This window comes from Glandiceps talaboti, chromosome 4, assembly GCF_964340395.1.
Source record: "Glandiceps talaboti chromosome 4, keGlaTala1.1, whole genome shotgun sequence".
Lineage (NCBI taxonomy): Eukaryota > Metazoa > Hemichordata > Enteropneusta > Spengelidae > Glandiceps > Glandiceps talaboti.
In genome coordinates this window covers 8089116-8110346 of record NC_135552.1, presented here as the reverse complement: position 1 = coordinate 8110346, position 21231 = coordinate 8089116, and the positions used below count along the sequence as shown (strand labels likewise).

The 21231-nt window shown below is 36.0% G+C and overlaps 1 protein-coding gene across 1 annotated transcript in view; it reads left to right on the top strand.

The window, feature by feature from the left end:
* The window catches only part of LOC144434575 (ATP-citrate synthase-like), a 55459-nt gene that overhangs the window by 21741 nt on the left and 12487 nt on the right, over positions 1 to 21231 (top strand). The window contains exons 7-20 of the mRNA XM_078123043.1: positions 2592 to 2719; positions 5935 to 6053; positions 6881 to 7082; positions 7740 to 7857; positions 8557 to 8705; positions 10004 to 10147; positions 10496 to 10602; positions 10881 to 11049; positions 11681 to 11785; positions 12540 to 12736; positions 18425 to 18506; positions 19090 to 19200; positions 19963 to 20090; positions 20890 to 20983. Coding sequence (XP_077979169.1) covers positions 2592 to 2719; positions 5935 to 6053; positions 6881 to 7082; positions 7740 to 7857; positions 8557 to 8705; positions 10004 to 10147; positions 10496 to 10602; positions 10881 to 11049; positions 11681 to 11785; positions 12540 to 12736; positions 18425 to 18506; positions 19090 to 19200; positions 19963 to 20090; positions 20890 to 20983 — 1853 coding nt within the window. The remainder of the gene's footprint in view (positions 1 to 2591; positions 2720 to 5934; positions 6054 to 6880; positions 7083 to 7739; positions 7858 to 8556; positions 8706 to 10003; positions 10148 to 10495; positions 10603 to 10880; positions 11050 to 11680; positions 11786 to 12539; positions 12737 to 18424; positions 18507 to 19089; positions 19201 to 19962; positions 20091 to 20889; positions 20984 to 21231) is intronic.

The window sequence follows — 21231 nt, the reverse complement described above, 5'->3', positions numbered from 1 at the left end:
ACGTCAGGAAAACCCAAAAGTAGCAACATTTTGAAACGGGTAGTACACTGACATCTCACTCACGTTTTCAGTGTGACCTCGTCCATTTGCGTTACCGTTGGAGAAATTGTAGTGATTGCTTCCAGTCAAACATCGGAACGGAAAAAGGTACAAAAACAGAGGAAAGAACCTTCAAAATCACAATATACGCTACAGTTATTGCAGCTTGTATAAAACCAATCTGATTAAAATCCGATGTAGATGTCGGCTAATCGTTCATTGCTATTTTACTTTCGTTATTGTGCGTGAATTGACCTGCGTGGTACATGTTTGATCGCCTCCTCTACCGATCAGGACAAAAACGTAAACATGTACCACGAAGGTCAATTCAGGCAAAATAACGAAGGTAAAATAGCAATGAACGATTAGCCGACATCTACATCGGATTTTAATCAGATCGGTATAAGACATGGTATGATGAGTGAACCACGTAAACGTTACATGTAAGGCCAATTCATTGAAGGGGTGGGCGGTGTGGTACATCAATCACAATAACAATATTTATGATTCGTTGCCGACTTCAATGGGTTTTTTTATACACTGATGGTCCTGAATGAAGAATAGCAAGCTAACCAAAGTGTGATAGTAAAGTTGAGTATATCAATACACATATGTTTATGCCAACTTATAACCAGTACATGAAATGTTTTTTTCCGGACAAAGTTTTATGATTTCACCCGTGGTGCTACACCACTGTTCTAATAAACAAGAAAGGCCTAAGTATGCGGCGACATCAGTTACAATATAAACATGTGGCTTGGTAATTGTCGACCGAACTCTCAATATTGCAATGACTGTAGCTGGAAGCTGTTCAATCTGATTAAAATCCGATGTAGATGTCGGCTAATCGTTCATTGCTATTTTACCTTCGTTATTTTGCCTGATATTATTTTTCTTGGTACATGTTTACATTTTTCAGCCTGATCGTAGAGGAGGCGATCAGGCAGGCTAAAAAATGTAAACATGTACCAAGAAGGTCAATTCAGGCAAAATAACGAAGGTAAAATAGCAATGAACGATCAGACAACATCTACATCGGATTTTAATCAGATTGGAAGCTGTTGTCAGATTTGTAATTTTCTAATCGTTCTTTTGTCCAGCAACAGACACCAGTAAGGTAAAGAAATATGTTTATCATGTCTACATCAGGTATATTTCGAAGGTCATCCGTCCAACTTTCAATGTTTCCGCTGTCGATTAGTAAAATCTTTTGATGCCCGACATCCACTATTCGTCTCCTCTTCCGTTCTCTCAGAAAATTATCATTTTCTAGTGTTTCAATACCAAGGTTGACAGCATTTCTGGCGATATCTAGTAGATTTAGAAGTAGTAATTTTCCACTCTTTTATGAATGCACGGGGTTCTTTTACGCCCATTTTGTTGACAGCTTCATACATCGCCATACTATTAGATGCCATGACGAAAATTCTGGCCCTCACTTTGTCAGATATGGTGCGCCCTCTCGCGATACTTTCCTGCGAAACAACCGGAAGTTCGATAACCGGAATACGCCGTATTGAGTCCATCTTGTGATACATAATACTTCTGATTCTTATCTCTGCTGCTTTGGACTGACAAATTTCATGTGATAGGGTCAGATTTCATAATTACTGCAGATCATTTACATGTTTTCATATGATGATAATTGTGATGTCAAATGCATATCAGTAACTCACCAGGGTTTAAATTTATCTAGTACACCGAGTTGGCAGATTTTAATAGCCAAGTGAACTGTTTTAGTTCCACGTTTCTATTGATTTTCCATTGGTTTAAGTTTTAACAGACTACCAACTTATAAATTTGGTAGTCTAGATGTGAATTGTGATGTTTAGTACTATAATAGCCTAATATGTGACATCGACTGTTACAGCTAATTTGGTAGTCTATGGATCCAATGTTTAGTAGTCTATGTATCCTGGACTACTGTTAATTTGGTAGTCTAGATACAATGTTTAATAGTCTATTTGTCCTGGACTACTGCTAATTTGGTAGTCTAGATACAGTGTTTAGTAGTCTATGTGTCCTGGACTACTGCTAATTTGGTAGTCTAGATACAATGTTTATATAGTCTATGTGTCCTGGACTACCAAGACATGAACTCACCTAGGTGCTTGAAATATAATTAGATGATAACCCCCCCCCCCCCCAAAAAAAAAAAAAGAAAAGAAAGATTCTTCGTTCAGCCATCAGGAAAAATGAGTGCAAAGCAGCCTTTTCACTGTGATGTCATTGACAAGTAGTAGTGACAATACACTTCAGTTGTGAGTATTTTCACCTCGTGATATTCCACTTTTCTCCACTTTAGTACTAACTGGCAAATACCACTAGGTTGTGATACTGGGCCGCTAGAGGGCGCTATTCAATTGGCACTATATCAAAATGAATTTGCATTCAAAAGTTATGCATACACACCAAATTTCAAAATTCTACCTAAAAGTGAACAATCTTCATGCTTATCCGCCTAACTATTAATACTAACTGGCAAATACATGTAGCATACTAGATTTAACTATCATACTCATTATGATATATTCTGTTTTTATTGTCAATAGTTGTGACTGATAAAATCCATGTACTTGACTTGGCTGCTAAACTAGACCAGACAGCTGAATTCCTGTGTAAAGTGAAATGGGGTGAGGTTGATTTCCCACCACCATTTGGAAGAGAAGCATTCCCAGAGGTAAGAATCCCTAAACTCTGTATTCTGTATTCATTTTGCTGTATTCTGTCTCAGATTGTATTCTATATTCTCTCTGTGTATTCTGTATTTTGTCTCAGACTATAATCTATATTCTGTCTTCTTTCTCTTTATTCTGTATACTGTATTTTGTCTTCAACTGTAGTCTGCATTTTGTCTTCTTTCTGTGTGCATACATGTGCTGTATTCTGTCTCAGACTATATAATCTTTATTCTGTCACAGACTATATTCTGCATTCTGTATTCTTTCTTTATTCTCTCTGTTAATAATTCATTGTCTGTCTAAAAGTGTCATGTTCTGTTTCAGGTTATATTCTGTATTTTGTCACAAACTGTACATGTATTCTTCTTTGTAGTCTATATGCTGCATTCTGTCTCACACTATATTCCATATTCTGCTTGATTGTGTATTCCAGTCTCTAGTTGTTACATAGACCTTTAGTGTGTACCTTTGATAAGATCTTTAGTGAATTGTACGTGCACCTACTTATGACATTTGAATGGACTTATCACAATAAAGCATCTCATTTCCTGCAAGGAGAAATTCTTGTAGTAGCTACAACTGCCGACATCAGACTGTGCACGAATGAAACCTGTTACAAACAGGGAAAGTATACCAAAAAAATTGGATTAATAACACTTGGCTCAGCATGTTTTAACAGCAGAGACTTGCATTACACACCTTGGTTTGATAAGAACAGTTTTATAGCATTTTTATCATTTTATGTGTATGTACATGAAATGCCAGGGGATTGGAAATTTGTTTTGTGAACTTGAACTATTATTATGTAAAGAGGCCCTAAAACTGTTCTTATCAAATGATGGAATGTAATACAAGTCTCTGTACTTCCTTCATGCCATGCCAAGTGTTATTAATCCAATTCATTTGTTTACTTTCCCTGTTTGTAACAGGTTCTGTTTGTCAATGGTCTGATGTCGGCAGTTGTACATCAACGTGTCATCCATGTTATAGACAAATGTAAATCCACTTATACCAGCAATGATTAAATCTTCTGTTGCTCAACTTAGTAATTATGTTTGTACAAAAAATATCCCTTAGTGAGAAAGAAGATTAACATGAAATTATATACATAATATGTAATATGTCCCTATCTGTGTACATCTTGTGCAATAAATGGATGCAAACTTTAATATTAATATTGTATTGTGGAGATTTACAACAGCTGTTGATGTATTAATTTATCAGAGTTTATCAGACTGGTGAACACATCAGCAGGTGCGGACGAAAGCTCAGGGCTCGAAATTCGCGGTAGCCCCGCGTCCACAGACTACCAATGTCTGTCTCTGGGCTACCAAATTATGTGAGTGGTAGCCCAATTGGGCTACTAAGTTTTGAATGAAACTGTGACACCCTGACTCCGACACCTTCCCGGGCCGGGGGCCTCCGAGGTCGCAGTCCTGTGGGACGCGTTCTCGCCAAAATTAGCGTCAAAATCAGTGCGTCTTTTCCAAATTTGCATCCACACTACATGTATATCAAATGTACACGAAATACATGTACACTGTACACGTCATTCTTCCGTTCATCGTATACACAGCTTGTACTTCCAAAATGTCACAACAAAACATTTATATGCAACAATATTCTGCATAGCGATTTAATGTTATCTTTCTGTACTTTCAATTTCCCATGGTTATCACTCTCTGGAAATCTGCTCTCCGGCCCGGGCCCTTCCGGTTCTTCTCAGAGTCGGGGTACAGTACACTCTCGGTACAGCACTGCTGCAGTAACTAAATTCCATAAAATGAATGACAGCTTTAACTTTCAACTTGACAGAGACACAGTTGTAATGGTGTTTGATACAATTTTATGCTGATGAGAACTGTTAACTTGGTATACACCTACAGATTCGTTTATTCTTGAACGATGCCTAAAACATTCCGTGTGTAAACCATGCTCACGCAACCCCTGAGAGCATGCAGTGGTGAATGGTAAATTCACGTAATGTATTCGATCTAGTAGTAGTAGCAAAGCTCAAAAGAAAGTTGAAGTTTTAGTGAGAATGAAATGGTGACATGATGATTTTAATTTATCTTAGTGAAGTTTTCAGCATGGACCGTCTGCTGATGTGGTCTTAGACTCTGTTTGATTATCTCTTCGCCCATGAATGGATCTAGGGGCTTTGCCGTAATGGCCGTCATGTATTAATACAAATCCTGTCTAACCCATCTGTTAATAAGTAACCAATCGCGTGAATAGATAATGATAACAGCACATATAGTTTCTAAACTACCCAAGACGTAGTCTCCACATCAGGAAATGGCCATGGGGCTTATGAAACTGTTTATACGTTTTCCATACGTTGAATCATATTCAAATTTTACAGGTCTCACTGCACCAAGAGATTTAGATAATAGTACAAGAGCGACTACATGTTTTTTCTTCATTGCAATGATAACCGTACGTTGTAAATGACACGGCCCCAGAGACACATACATGCAAAAAATTGTGTCCCCAATGTCAAATATGGCATGAAATACACACAAATAACGTGTTAACGTGACTCTTAAGTTATTCAATCAATCATCGAATTCAATACATCATATAGTTACATATATACACAGACACCATTAATTTAGGAATGCATGCATATGGGCTACCAGTCATTGCTCTCGGGCTACCAAATTTAAAAGATGGTAGCCCACCTGGGCTACCAAGAAAAAAACCGAATTTCGAGCCCTGAAGCTTCAGTTCTACTTTCACTTGCTCAGACACCCCTCCATTGCAATTAACTCAGACATGCACAACAATGACAACTTTTCGTTATCATTATTGTGATTTTAGAGTCTTCAGTCTCAAATACTAATTTTGGCTATTTCACCAGACTGGTACACTGTGTTCATGTACAAGAAGGCATTTTAGTCACTACACATTTATGCAATTTTTTTTTCTAGCAAAATAAGTGAAAATAAGTCTTTAGCGAAAATGTCCAGGTTTACAGTACATTTTCAGACTGTTTTTTATCTTCAAATACATACATGTATCATGATTTAGTTTAATCTCCAATACGTACCAAATTCTAACCTCTGGGACTAAAATATTTCTTTTGCAGCAGTCTAAAATTAGTTTTCCTTGATTATTAGATTATTACATCCAGTGTGTCATCGTGTAGCTTAATGTTTTAAAGTGTTGTTCTGTCTGTTTCACCTTGTTGTGTTGTTGTTCCCTATTATAGGAGGCATACATAGCTGACTTGGATGCTAAGAGTGGTGCATCACTAAAACTAACAGTTCTCAATCCTAAAGGTCGTATATGGACAATGGTGGCTGGAGGAGGCGCATCTGTCATCTACAGGTTGGTTGGATAAATTTTATGTGATGTTTCGCCATTCAAATAAAACCCACTTGTCTTCTCAAATCATGCAAGACAAAAATAGTACTGGGACTATGTAAAAGTATGAATTAATAGTTTTTGTTTCATGGCTATGCCCTGTATCAGTTAGCATACATGTACACTATTCATGCGCCATTCCAACCCTGTCATACCGTATGTAAGCAGTCTGGTAGTGCCGCATTGCCATCAGCTATGCCTATATTATAACCCATAACACCAAAGTAAAGCATATTCTGTATGTACCACAATTGTCTATAGCATTCATATCAAATGTTAAAGTATACTGTTTCATTTGCTAATTGACCACATTAGAAAGGCTAACAGTATACAGTATACTAACAGTATACAGTATACTTTTACACTTAATATGAATGCTATAAACGAGTGTAGCACATAGAGAAAGTGCTTTACTTCAGTGTTACCAGTTGTAAAACTGGTTGTGCCCTTGAACACCTGCTGTGGCCCATATCAATATTGGCCATATCCGTATTGACACCTACATGTACCATGGCTCATGTCAACACTGGCCATGTCCACATCAACACTTGTTATGCCCATATCAACACCCACCATAGCTATATATACACTTGCTGTACCCATATCAACACCCGCGCTATAGCTATATAGACATTTGCTATGCCCATATCAACACTGGCCATGCCCATATCAACACTGGCCATGTCCATATATAGACACTTGCTATGTCCATATATAGACACTTGCTATGCCCATATCAACACTAGCCATACCCATATCAATGATGACTTTATCCAAATTTATTCTTGCAGTGACACTATTTGTGACTTGGGTGGTGCTGAGGAGTTAGCTAATTATGGTGAATACTCTGGAGCACCAAGTGAACAACAAACCTATGAATATGCCAAGACTATCCTAGGACTGATGACCAGAGAACAGCATCCATCAGGCAGTAAAGTTCTCATCATTGGTGGTGGTATTGCTAACTTTACTAATGTGGCATCCACATTTAAGGTGAGAATCACTTATTTTTAAGTTGTTGGTAATGTAAGCTTCACAGTCACCAGGCAATCAAACTCTTGACTTTCACTGTCAGATCAAATTGCTCTTTATGGATGACATTGTTTCACATTTTTGGACAAATTATAGTAAAGCAAGCTAAATTGTATATGATACAGACTGAACTGGGTTTAAAAAAGTGAGAGGACATAAAAATTGAAAATCACCCAGTATAGCCCAGTGTGTTTCTGATTGCATCTCTTTTCACTCTATTGAGAAGGCATTTGTGTGTTTTGCTGTATTTTGTTTAATTTCATGTATTATTAGTAAAACCTATATAAAATAAATATCTACTCACTGAGTCAAAATATTTCTTGGAAGTGAAATGTGACAAATAACCCATTATACATGTAGCACACTCCTGACAATGCTGACGAGATGTCGGCAAGAATTTGGGATTCGCTTCCAAGATATATTTTCGACTCTTTGAGTAGAAATTTCATTACTAAGTAGGAACCCAGAGTCAACCCAGAGTCCATGAACATAAATTCTTGTATATAAAATATGACTGTTTATCACGTTAACTGATCCCTCACTTGGCCACTTCACTATGTGGTATTCCATCATCAAAAAAACAAATTTTTGAAGTTTTGTGACTATTTCTACCCACAGGGTATTGTAAGGGCTTTAAAGGAATACCAGACCAAACTAAAAGATGTGAATGCATCAATCTATGTACGTAGAGGTGGGCCAAACTACCAGGAAGGACTTAGAGTTATGAGAGAACTAGGTGAGTACAAAATTTCGAGTTTGCAGGACCAAACTATGAGGACCTCTCCCTGAATGAACGCTCACAAGTGCGACATCAAACATTTATATATGATGTAAACTATGATGAGAACTGTAATGGTCATACCATTATGGTTGATGTGATGTAAAAACATGATTGTGAACACATTAAAGATCGTTAAAAAAAATACTACCAGAAACCCAGCACCATATCTCACATTAGAAGTAAATTTGTATCTACTTCTCAACATCTCAGTAGTAAATACAAAAGCTGTTATCATTGAAGGAATGAAAGTTTTCTGTCAAAATTAGTACGAAAATATGAAGTTCATTGACACCACAAGCCCCACCACCACCACCACCACCACCACCACCAACCAAAGAACAAAGTTCACTTATTGAGCTTGTGTGATATTATGCAATCGTCCCTTAGAATCATGAGAGAATTAGGTTGAGTACAGAAGAATTTGTTGAGAAGGTGGCATACAATGGAGAAATATCAAGTCAGAAAACACAGAAAAAAATCCCAAATGTCTGCCATGGAAATGCAAAATGCAAATTGACTGGTCATTACAGGTGATGTCTCAAGATGAATTTAATTAATAATACAAGTTATAATTAAATTGTTATTGCTGTATCAACTGAAAGGATAAAATCATGGTGTAAGATATAACATATCGTTTGTTTTATCTACCAACAGGACAAAATCTTGGTGTTGAAATGCATGTATTTGGTACTGAAACTCACATGACATCAATCTGTAGTATGGCATTGGGTAAGAAAGATGTCCCAGATCAACCACCACATGACTATGTTACTGCTAACTTCTTATTGGGAGGACCAAGTGCTGTAAGTTGACTTTAAACACAGTTATTGTAATATTTACACTGTCTTGTGTTACTGTACACGTATAATGTCCTGGAAAATGACAAATGAACAAAAATGTTGTATATCACATTGGAATAGTTGTAATACATGTGAGTTGTTTTCTTGTGCTTATAATGTGGGGAAAAAACCATGTTCATAGTTATGGGACCATATTGTATATAAATCGTCATCGTATACATGTTCAGACCATGAAACTTTCCCAGATAATTTGTAATTGTTTTTAGTAATACTTGGCATAGTTAACTGACTTTTAAGTCATTTCAGTGTGTTATATAGTATACAGACTTTCACCAATATCAGGTACACATTAGTCTGGATGCCACGTGGTCTCTAACTAAATCATGTCTGGTCAAAGTTCCTCAATCAGCACAAAAAGTTGTTCATCCAATCAGTGAACTCCAACTGTTATAATGATGTAAAAAGTGTATAAGTAGCATCCTGAGCTGACATATATACCATATTTGGACATTACATAACTGCCCCAATAAACACTAACTTCATGAGAGACTGTGTTATTGGTTAGAATTTTGTGATTGATTAACAAAGACATGATGTTAATGACTGTGTGGGTGGCTGTGGATGAATTTTGAATTGCAACTGATGCATCTCAGGACGTCTAGAGTAACGACTTTGACTATACTGTGAGTGGGGGTGTAAATGGTAACAATATTGTATAGGAACTAGACTAGGTACACATTTAGATCAAATTTCCAGTCAAGAATTGTGTGTGGATGTCAGTTCAAGCTGATGCATGAGTCTACAAATGACAATTCACCACAATAGCAACTTGTTTCTCCTAGATTTTAACCATTAGTTTTGTTGGGAGTAGGGAACCTAGTCTGATTTATAGAAAAATTAATATCAGTCTATTGATGTTAATAGTACAGAGTTTTTTGGGGGGTTTTATCTTATTTTTATTGCAAGTTCAAAGAAAGAATGTGAATACGTTTACCAATAAAATGCAGAAAAAAGCTCCCCAGTTCATAAAAAAAGAAAAAAAGAAAGAAAAAGAATAACCAGACATTATAAGTCAAAATTATTCCACTTCATTTCAAATATTTCTAATTTGTTGTTCGCTTTGGAAATGAAATGTTCAAGTTGTTCAGCATCCCATAATATTTGCAGTTAATAAGTTGAAAGGAGGGAGTACTGGCTTTTATTTGCACTCATAAATAGGGTTGGTGTTTTTTTTGGCAATAATGATTTTGATGATTTAACAGTCCAGTTAATGTAACATTTACACTGTGCTTTCCTTTCAGTCTGCTAAGACACCAACACACAGTAGAACATCATCATTCAGAGTGGAGGAAGGAGACGGTGATACTGGCAAATCTCAAACAGCTAGTAAAATACCAGTGATTACAGAAAACACACCAAGACCATTATTTATGAGACATACCAAGGTATACTAAATTTTAACTTTTATCAAGTAAATATGGATAATTATCATTTCTGTTTGGAATTGTTGTGTAAAATTTGAATGGTTTATACAGTATATTTTGTGTCCCTCTTGATACACTACTATTTGGTAACAAAACTTTATTTGCTTTATGAAACCAAATACCAATTAGGAATCAAATCTTTATAGTCTTTCACAAAATTACCAAAAGTACAACATTTTTTTTAACAATGGGGTAGTGTGTAGAAAACATACAAATACATAATCACACCTCTTTCTTACAGATCATTTTAATTACAGTCTACACAAACATACACTCAGTTTATTAATTCATGTTATTCATATATAACAGGCTATGGTTTGGGGAATGCAACCCCGTGCTGTACAAGGCATGTTAGATTTTGACTATGTATGTCAGAGATTAGACCCATCAGTAGTATGCATGGTCTACCCATTCAGGTAAGCATTTTATTTCATCTTTGTCTTGTCTTCTCTATGTGTTCATATCAGTGAGATATTTTGCACATTTTGGCCAACTGATTACAACAAACAGAGTCTTCGATCATATTTTCCGGAAAAAAATTATTATAATGCTGAAGGAAAATATTCAATATAAATGTGTTTTTAAATTAATATTTTCAAACATTGAGGATTAATTGCAACAGATTACAACAGTATATATCTGTATGTACAGTGTAAAGATGAATTTTAATTTTTTCATAATGTCTTATTTGCAGTGGAGATCACAAGCAGAAATTTTACTGGGGACACAAGGAAGTATTGATTCCATTGTATAAAAGTATGGAGAAAGCCATGAAACTACATCCAGAGGTTGATACACTGGTTAACTTTGCATCACTTAGATCAGCCTTTGATAGTACAATAGAAGCAATGCAGTTCCCACAGGTACAGTAGAAGGCATTGTGTATTTTGTATTTTCACATCGGGGGTTGTGGTCCAATCATAAGTCCTGTAGTCAAATCGGTGAAAAGGCTGCCAGTTTACCTAATCAGGGAAGAAGATAATGTGCAAGACACGAATCAGCTGTTACCGAAAGCATCCCAATTTGAAAACATACAATCCTATGCTATATTGTTAATACTATTTCATCCATTCCATCTGGGCATAGTGTCAAGTCATACATGTGCATGTATGTTGAAAATTTATGTTGTATTGTAGATATTTTTAAAGATTTTCATTGTACTGGCATTGATACTTGTTTTTAGTAAATAATTGTTTTATAAAGATTGAACACAAAGCAAATGACTTGAAAATATGTTATGACATTGTCAAACACAATATTTCAGGATGGGCTTACATGTTCTGTTGCTAGTACATATTGAATGGGTGTGTCTTGTTGTTAAAGTAGGTAAAATCTACTGGAATTCCCCAGTCATTTTACCAGCATTCCCAACCCAAATTCTGACACAATGTATTGGACACTATACCAATTTTACTGTATTTCCCCTCTTTCTGTTACCGGGGTTCCCAACTTTAGCAAAAACACTGAATACAAACTCTCTCTCTCCTTCATCAGATCCGTTCCATTTCCATTATTGCTGAAGGCATTCCAGAAAACAAAACCAGAGTACTGAATAAGATTGCAAAGGAGAAGAATGTGACCATTATAGGACCAGCTACAGTAAGTTCTCCACATCTATTTAGGCCAACAACAACAACAAAAATTGTTTCTCGTCAGCACACACATCCCCTGCATCGGTCTTTTTTTATGTGTGTTTGTCCAGCCCATGTAGTCTGCATATCCGTGGACGTGGGGAAAAATCCTCCCTACCCTACTTCAGTGAAGACAACTGCAGAGTCAGTCATGAACAAGCAAATGACATCTGCCCCCACATACACACTTGCTCTAAAGTACTAAATGATAACAGTAACTGTCATAAATAGTAGACTGAGTGACATCACGTCATCGCACCATTTTAGACAAACTGTCCTGACCAGAAACAAATCTTTTTTGGGGGGCCTTAGTTAAAACAAATATAAAACCATATTTCATAATTTCAAATTATCAGATTTAAATTTTCTTTACTTGAGACTTTAACCTTTCACCTTAGCTTTGGCTTCCAGGGGCTGAATCCAGCCATATCTTGCATATCACAGACACTTTGTAGTATTTATTTGTTGTCACGGTTCCTTTTAAATTATGTTGCTATTAAGTCACAGAGAATTTAATTCGCAGGACAACAAATATGCAAAAATAAGAAGTGACTAAAAAGCCTTCCTGTACATGACGCAATGTACCAATCTGGTAATTAGTGAAAATGAGTCTTTGAGAACTAGATGAAGACTATAAAATCACAAAATTTTCTAGCAGCAAACATGTCTAGGTTTACAGTATACTGAGAGTGAATGTAATGATATAACTTTGTATCTACCAGGTTGGTGGTATCAAGCCAGGATGTTTTAAGATTGGTAACACAGGCGGTATGTTAGACAACATACTGGCATCTAAACTCTACCGTCCTGGTAGTGTGGCGTATGTATCTAGGTCTGGTGGTATGTCCAATGAATTGAACAACATCATATCTAGAAATACCAATGGTGTCTATGAAGGAATTGCTATTGGTGGAGATAGGTAAGTGTGGTTATCTCATTTGTTTACAAACTGTAAATAGCATGCAGCACTATGAATACCTGTGATTCACAACATGTCTTTACTTGAAATCCACCTTGTAATGTTTAGGATTTTCTATCTGTCTAGAACATGACAGTTATGACAGCAGGCAAGACGCCATGTTCAAATTTAGTTGTAGGTTCTGGAAAATTATCCCTTATGCATGGGTATTTTGAAAAATATTGACAGTTCAAACACAGATGAAAAAAATGATTAGAAAAGATATATCTACATAATCATATATATTTTAGTTGGTGTAGTAATGTGATATCAACTCAACAAATTACAGACAACTTTGTTTAGGTTTTTATTTCCTCAAGAATGGTACATCTTTAAAGGCCAGGGTTTCAATCTCAGGTTCTCACATTAAATGTTATCTTATCAGTTTAGCCATACCGATTACATGGGATCATTCTTTTTGATCTGGACCTATTTTTAGCTCCGCTGTCAGCGAAAGCTGAAAGCGTAGCTTTAGGTATAGGTGGGTATTGAGGTATAGAGAGTAGAGTGAATCATAGGTGTCCGTCAAACTTTTATATTTTTACTATCTACTCCATAAGTGACAGTCGGAATTCTTCGATATTTGGTGTGCATGTTCCCTGGGGGGGAGGCTGTTCAGATTTGTTCATGCCAAGTTGATCTGTGCCATTTTCAATTTTTTATGATTTTTTTTCATAAAATGTCATTTTCATCAACTCCTTGAAAACCTCTTATTAGATTGCTTTGATATCTGGCGTGTTGGTGCGCAGGGGGTAGCTTACTCAAATGAATATGTTAATGAGCATAATGACCGACGCCATATTGGAAATCAGTCGACGAGACTTTAAGTAAACTGCCACTTTTCAAAAGACACTATTGACGTCAAACAAGCAATGTAATATGTGCTATAGTCATAATTCTACGCATTGGGCGCCCAAATGACAAGCGTTTGTTCGAAACAGGGTTGTAAACTTCAAATCTAATTCTGCACCCTTCTACATAATCAGCCAGTCCGCAACATCCTCATTTGCATACTCTATCCTGATTCGACCAGAAGCTGAAGGTGACCTCATTCGACCGAACGATTTTCCACAGCAAGTATCTTGAGTATCAACACAGGACGTTCTTAGTACTCACTAAAATCACACTTCAGACCCACTATAAAAGTGTGATGTTTTCAGATAACATGTAACTTGTGGTTAATTCTATATTGTCGTGCAATTTGGAATGACTGAACCAGAATTCAGACAACTTGCGTAAGGAAGGGCATGCCAGGCATGCGGTTGAAGTTTAAATATGGCCGACACTGCGACAGTTCACATGTAAAGTTAAATGACATGAACGTGTCTTGCCTTTCCAAAATGCAAATATTTGGCAAGTAAAAATGATTAAAATAATTACAACTTTAATTTGGCTTCAGACTTTGCATTATGTTTTGCGTATCTTTCCCCGTTTTACATGTAAATCCGAAAAGGTTCTCTCTCATCATGTCATCAGTGTCAGTGATCATACCGCGCGGGGTAGTCCTCGGGTGCACGAGTCTGTATTACTGACTTGACTCTAAACACCGGAGGGGGAGGGACAATTGTCAGAATCGAGTCCCGAATTCCTCCGTATGCAAGCAGGACTACGTGCGGGGCTGCTTTGAGTACGAGCGAAGTGAGGCATGTTGAGGTATTTTGTTGAGAATTATAAATATTGCGAAATGTCAAGTACAAGGTTTAAATACAATGGAATGATGAAAAAAATGGCAGAGTCTGCTGACAGGCGCCGGTAACAAAAAACACTGTGAATTAAAATATCAGACGATGTACATGTATGTATATTAATCGCCGACAATCCACCCGTATGCACGAGGGACTAACCCGGAAGCAAGTCGTTGTCAGCCATACGTTACAGTGGTAACATCGTCCGAGAAATCGCTGTGTTCAGAGTGTCATTATTCACAGAATTGTTGTTTTCGAGTGAAAACCCGTCTTGAATTGTATAACTCTAACAAATGAAGACATGTCAAGTTATATTTTAAAAGTTGTATCGCTAGTTTGAGACGATTTTCTCACGTACTATAGTACTGTCGAGGCTTACTTGGAAGTAGTAGGACCTAGACCTTCCAGTTCATCGGGAAGTTTAGCCAGTCCGATAATTCTTTCTGGTTTAGTTTAAAACACTTTTGATCACGCAGATTTTGTTGTACAGTTGTGATGAAAAGAAATTAAAAAAAGATCATTTCAACCATTTTGTTGTGTTTTCTTTGTGAAAGGTAACCGAACATGATCCATGAACGAGTGTAACGTATGGCTGAGAATGACTCTCTTCCGGGTACTTGAGATTGTCGCCGTACGGAAACTAAGATGGCGATTAATACATTTCTTCCCTATATATATCTACCACAACTAGAACAAGTTGAATGTTGTTGACTTTGTAAATTTGTTAGAAAATTGAAATTCAAATTGCCTCAAAATTATTTTAGATCCCTAGTTTATTTCATTCTTCATTAAAATTTTCCAGGGTTACAGCTGTAAGACACTGGAATTACTTATAGCCAACCTCAAAATCCTCTTTTTTTCTTTTTCTTGTGTGCATTTCCCAGTCATTTTTTAGCCCCCGTCGGACGAAGTCCGAGGCGGGGGCTTTATAAATTGGGTTCTGTCCGTGCGTGCGTCCGTGCGTGCATGCATGCGTGTGTCCGTCCTCAGCCATATCTCGGACAATCATGGACCAATTCCTTCCAAAATTGGTACATTCATAATTAGATATGAGTTACATATGCACGCTGATTTTCTTTTGGATGCTATGTGGTTTAGCTGATTTACAAACATTTAAAATATTTCACATGTCTGTAACAATAATTTGTAGAGTAAATTGTACATGTGTATGAACATGGGTTCAGAATTGCAATCATCGAATTCAAATTTAGATTATCGAATTCAAATTCAGATTAGATTCGGATGTTTGTAAGAGTGACTTTTGTTTTTTATATTTGCATCGATAAAAGGTAAGGAGAATTATTATTCTTTATTGTCAATGTGCTTTGGATAATTATTAATCTTTATTGTCAATGCGCTTTGTACCTGTATGAAAACTAGTACACACTTCATTACATACAATGCATTTCATGCTGTGCCAATCATAATTGTACATTTGTGGTAAATGGTATGTGTGTAAATAAAGCTTTTGAATGAAAGTTGTAAGCGCAAGTATGCATATTTGTTTATCAAAATCATCAAATATGGCCGGAAAACGGTTTATTGTACTTTTTGAGAATTATTTGGTCCCTATCCAATTCGTCTAATATATGAATATGTCTAATAGTGTGAATCCAAATCTGAGAATATTGTGCAAGATCGCCAACGTTATCCAAAAAGAGGCTGATGACGTATGTGCTTTAGATTTCATTCATGAATTGTAGTGCTCGCACAAAATTTCTTCCGTTCTCCACGATACAGTAGATTCCGTTGTAAGTTTAACCCTACATTATCAGTGTTCTCCACGAGGGGTTTTTGAGGGGCGCACCGCCCCTCTGTTTGCGTTCAGCGCCCCTTTGTTTTGGTGTGAACGTCTTCAAGAGATTCTATTCAATGCCGTTAAAAAGGAAGTGAACAGCGACACTGCGTCTATCATCATTTATGAACTTATTTATCGCCTTGATTATAACAATGGTAGCCGAAACAAAAACAGTAAATGTAGTACCGTCGTAAAGTAGAAGACGGTATGTTGGTAGTTTCTATGGCCGGGTATATCAAGCCGGTAATTTCCAAGCCTTCCCGTATACGTAACGGTAATACAGTACGCATACGATGTACGATGTCACGGCAATTTTCGCATTGTATCGATAAATACGAACAAAATCCTAAAATTTATACATGTTCTTTAGAAATAACTACTCCGGTACGGTTCCATGGTAAAATTTATGTCCTAAATGATCACGTTTGGATGTGAATCGCGATCGTAGTACCACGAGGTAGCTCCAATGTGGCAGCCATGTTTGTTACTGCACATTTGCACTGAACGTATTCGGTTATTCTTAGCCCAAATTCGTCACATTAAAAATGTACGTATTTCCGGCAAATTTGGATGAAAAATTATTTTCCATTCATGAAAATTAAAAGGATATCAAATTTTAGATAAATAAAGGGAAATGAATTGTTTTCAATTAATTTTTATGAATGACATGCACCAGATTCAGTAATCAAAAATTGGAGTGAACCTTGATGTATACTACCAATAATTGCAAATTTACCAGGGCAAGTCTGTTTTGGTGTTGGAGGACCTGGGTTTGTTTCTATATCACCTCCAAGCAGGAGCAACATCCTGGTGTAATAATTATAATACAAGTAAAGGTGAAGAATACAAGCGCAGCAGAAGGACAATATCTTTGTTAATTTTACATTGATCATGTAGTGCACAGAATAAAAACTCCCTACAGACTGCCTGTATTGTTGGACTAATACCTAGTCAGTAATTTGAAATATAAACTAAGACAATTGAACTTTCTATTTCTAGTTCTTTCAAGTGTTTGTATCCTTGGTACAACTTATATTGTAGTGAGTTCTAGGACAAGTTTCTAATAATGTATGTACTGTCCTATCACCTGTCTTTTATTTTATGTATGTACTGTCCTATCACATGTGTTTTATTAGATTTTGGTTGTTGTCTTTGCTTTTGTTCTCTTTGTGTTCTCTAGTTCTCTAGTGGTCTATGTTCAGACCAGCAGTTAATTTGGGACGGTGCCCAAATCCTACTTTAACCTCCTCAACTGAAGAGTGTTCTCGGGTTCTGAGAACTTTGTTATTGTATTTATGTCTGTTGTGCAAGGTGTGTGCCTTTGTTGTGTCTGTATGCTTGTTTCTGAGATTTTGTGCAATTTTTCATAACAGTAGATTTTTGTTATAAAATGGTGACTATGGTATAAAAGTACAATACATTACCAACTTCTGTGTAAAATGTGTTTTATAGTGAGACATCATATGAAACCACTAACCACTTTATTGCATCGCTAAAACAAAACTGCATAGTGACTCGAAGAGCTGAAGACCTGAACCACTTCTACATGTCACCAAAATAAAAAATAAAATTTAAAAAAAAACAGCGGAGCTATTCTGACCGATAGGTCGCTTGTTCTATGTATGTAGCTCTGTCAGACAACTGTTTTTTTTACACCTAAATTTTAATCCTAATCCAAACCTGCTTTTAATTTAATTTCTTGAAAAGATGTCAGAGAAAATAGAAATATCATTCTCTTTAGTCTTTGATGCAAAAGTACAATTATACATGTAGATATATCTAAACAGAAATGATGTAAAAGTTCTAAATACATATAGCTTACATTCTTACTAGCGTATGACAGTCTACATATTCAATCAGTATAATATAATTAGTATGTACTTGACTGACAAATTTAACTTGATAGAATAGATTGGGGTGTTGACGTTATATTGAGCCATTTTTGCCAACATAGGTCTGTGACAAGGTTGATAGTTGTACAGAGCTATGATCACGATCCATTGTAGAAAGCGCTTTATAAATGTGTTCTGTTATTAGTATTAGTGATAGATTATTTTCATTTGATCTTGTCACACTCTTACCTGGTATTGTTTATGAAGTGCTGGTATCTGAGTTAAAATAGAATATCCTGGTATAATAGATTGATTGTATTTATTATTTTGACAGGTACCCTGGTACTACATTTATTGATCACATTTTACGATACCAAGATGATCCCAAAGTCAAGATGATTGTCATGTTAGGAGAGGTCAGTTTATTTTAGTATGGCATTTTGTAAACTTAAGTACTACAGATGAAACATTGCGATAACAATCTGTGGATAAAAATAGAATGAGGCTGTGTCACTGACAAATAGAAAATTAATCTTAAAATGTGATTTTTTTCAGTTGAGGAAATCAAAAGTATAGTAGTGACATTGTTTTATTGCAGATGATTTCATGAATATGTAAATAATTGCATGAATATTTAAATGATGTCTGGAATATATATAAATGATTTCAAATATGCAAATGATGTCATGAATATGTAAATGATGACATGAATATGTAAATGAATCACTAATGTGTAAATTATGTCATAAATATGTAAATGTCATGTGATTGACACTTTTTAGATGACTTGAAATGACTGACAAAATGTTTGATGAAATGGTATACTCATGAAAATCAGACTGGACAATAGTTCACAAGATAGGAATCTTATGCTTTGTAGCTCTAGGCATTACTGAAAACACAACATTATTGGACATAGAGGGCGCTAGTCACCCTAATTTCATGTACTCAACCTAATGTATTTTATACCTAAATCCATTTCCTTTGCATGTACTACAGGTTGGTGGTGTTGAGGAATATGAAATCTGTGCACAAATTGAGAATGGTAGAATTACAAAACCAATTGTAGCATGGTGCATTGGTACATGTGCTTCAATGTTCACTTCAGAGGTAAGACTTACGAACCAGTGTTGTGTGTATTTTAAGGTATGTTGTCAGTGTCTTTGTTGCAAGTAGGTAAAATCTACCAAATTTTCCAGGTTTATGGTACAGAGCATAGAAATCTACCATCAAATTGTACAAAATTTTGTCTTCCTCTGTTACCAAAAATCCCAAACTTAGCAAAAAAAACCCCAAAAAACATGTAAGTTTGAGCCAGAGTAGTCAAATTTCATCAGTCACTTGTCTGTATTATTGTTGTAGTAAACATTTAGCCAGCCAGGAACAAGAAAGTAGAAATATAATATCATCAGAGTTTTCAATGTATTCATCAGTTTGTTTATTATATTCTTCAAAATTTGGTTCACAAATTTCAAGAAATTGACTACTTGTTTTCCTGTTTTAACTCTGATAATTAAGCCTTTGGTTTTCTATGATATAGACACAAAGTAAAATATTGTCACAACATGTTGACACAATTGTACAACTGTAATAAGTTGTTGAGTGGAATAACTATTCTCAGTAGGGAGTTCAAGTTGTTCCATAAACTTGCAATGTACTGTTTTGGGACTTCCAATGTTTACACTATGTTGATCGTAGGGTGATTAGAATCACACAACAGAGGAACCGCTATCACCCACTTGTGTAATCTACCTCATTGAAGAACAATAGATTTAGTTTGTGTCTGTATCTAAGAAAACCGAAGGCTGGATTACCAGTGTCCTATGTATGTGATTTTCAAAAACTAATTTCATGTACTGTTTGTATTATTAGGTCCAATTTGGTCATGCTGGTGCATGTGCACATGGAGAGAGAGAGACAGCAGCAGCTAAGAACAAAGCGTTAGCTGTAGCCGGAGCCTATGTACCCAGTAGTTTTGATGACGTTGGAGATAAAATCAAGTAAGTTGGTATCTAATTACTTCTACCTCCAATAACACTGTAGAACATTTGGTAACTTCCATAATAGCAGAACCCCATGATGTGAGAGTTCCAGTGTATGTCTGTGTGTGCATTGCATGCTTGTTGTGTTTTCTGCTTTAGTTCCATGCAACTACACTCATGAAATTATGGCAGCAAAGAACATTGAAGTTGAATACATGCTATTAACATGAGCTTCTGTTACATTACAAAGTAGAATACAATGTTCATAGAAATCATGCGTTCTGAAGACTTCGATACAATCTACAAAAACTCAGTTTTCCTTTATCATACACTGTCTTTGAGAAAAGAAGTAAATGATATTTTCTGAGATTGTGAAGTTTTTCAGATTATGAATGAATTTTCTTTGTATTTTGGGCCGGTGGCCATAAATACAATAAAGTGACCATGATATATTAATCATCACATTAATTTCATGTCAGCTGAAAGTGTGATAATGATGTGTACATGTGTTGTCGTTAAAGGCCAATGTTTCAATCCCTGGTCATCACATTAGTGTTATTTCAATAAGGATAACATGGGATCATTCTTTTGTTGGGGACAACTTTTTCTATGGCTAAGCCAAACAAACGTCTGTCACACCTAGCATTTAATTCTAGTCCGAAGTGGGCCTTTGTATTTATTAAAAGTATATCTCTCTTTAAAGGCTTCGTTTGGTCACTCCTTTGAAAATAGTAACAGAAGTAATAAAAATCTCACATTGTGACGAGTTTTGACAAATCATCCATTGATGAAAATTACCACTGTTTTTATTCCACAGTGAAGTGTATGATCTGTTAGTGAGTAAGGGAGTGATTGTACCAGAAGAAGAACTCCCTCCACCTACAGTACCTATGGACTATGCATGGGCTAGGGTGAGTTGTACAAATTTATCAACTTGGTCAGGTTTAATGTCTCTTTGGCACAAAAACTATTTCTGTTTGCCTCAAGACTAACCAGTAGAAGATTAAATTAATTTTTAGCCCCCCAATGTCCATCCATCCAATCTGAATACATCATTTCTCTGACATGCAATATCCCATTTCTAATCAATCAAACCTGGTACAAAGGTGACATATTGTATATTGTACATATACAATGTATGCATGACTTTCTTTCGTGA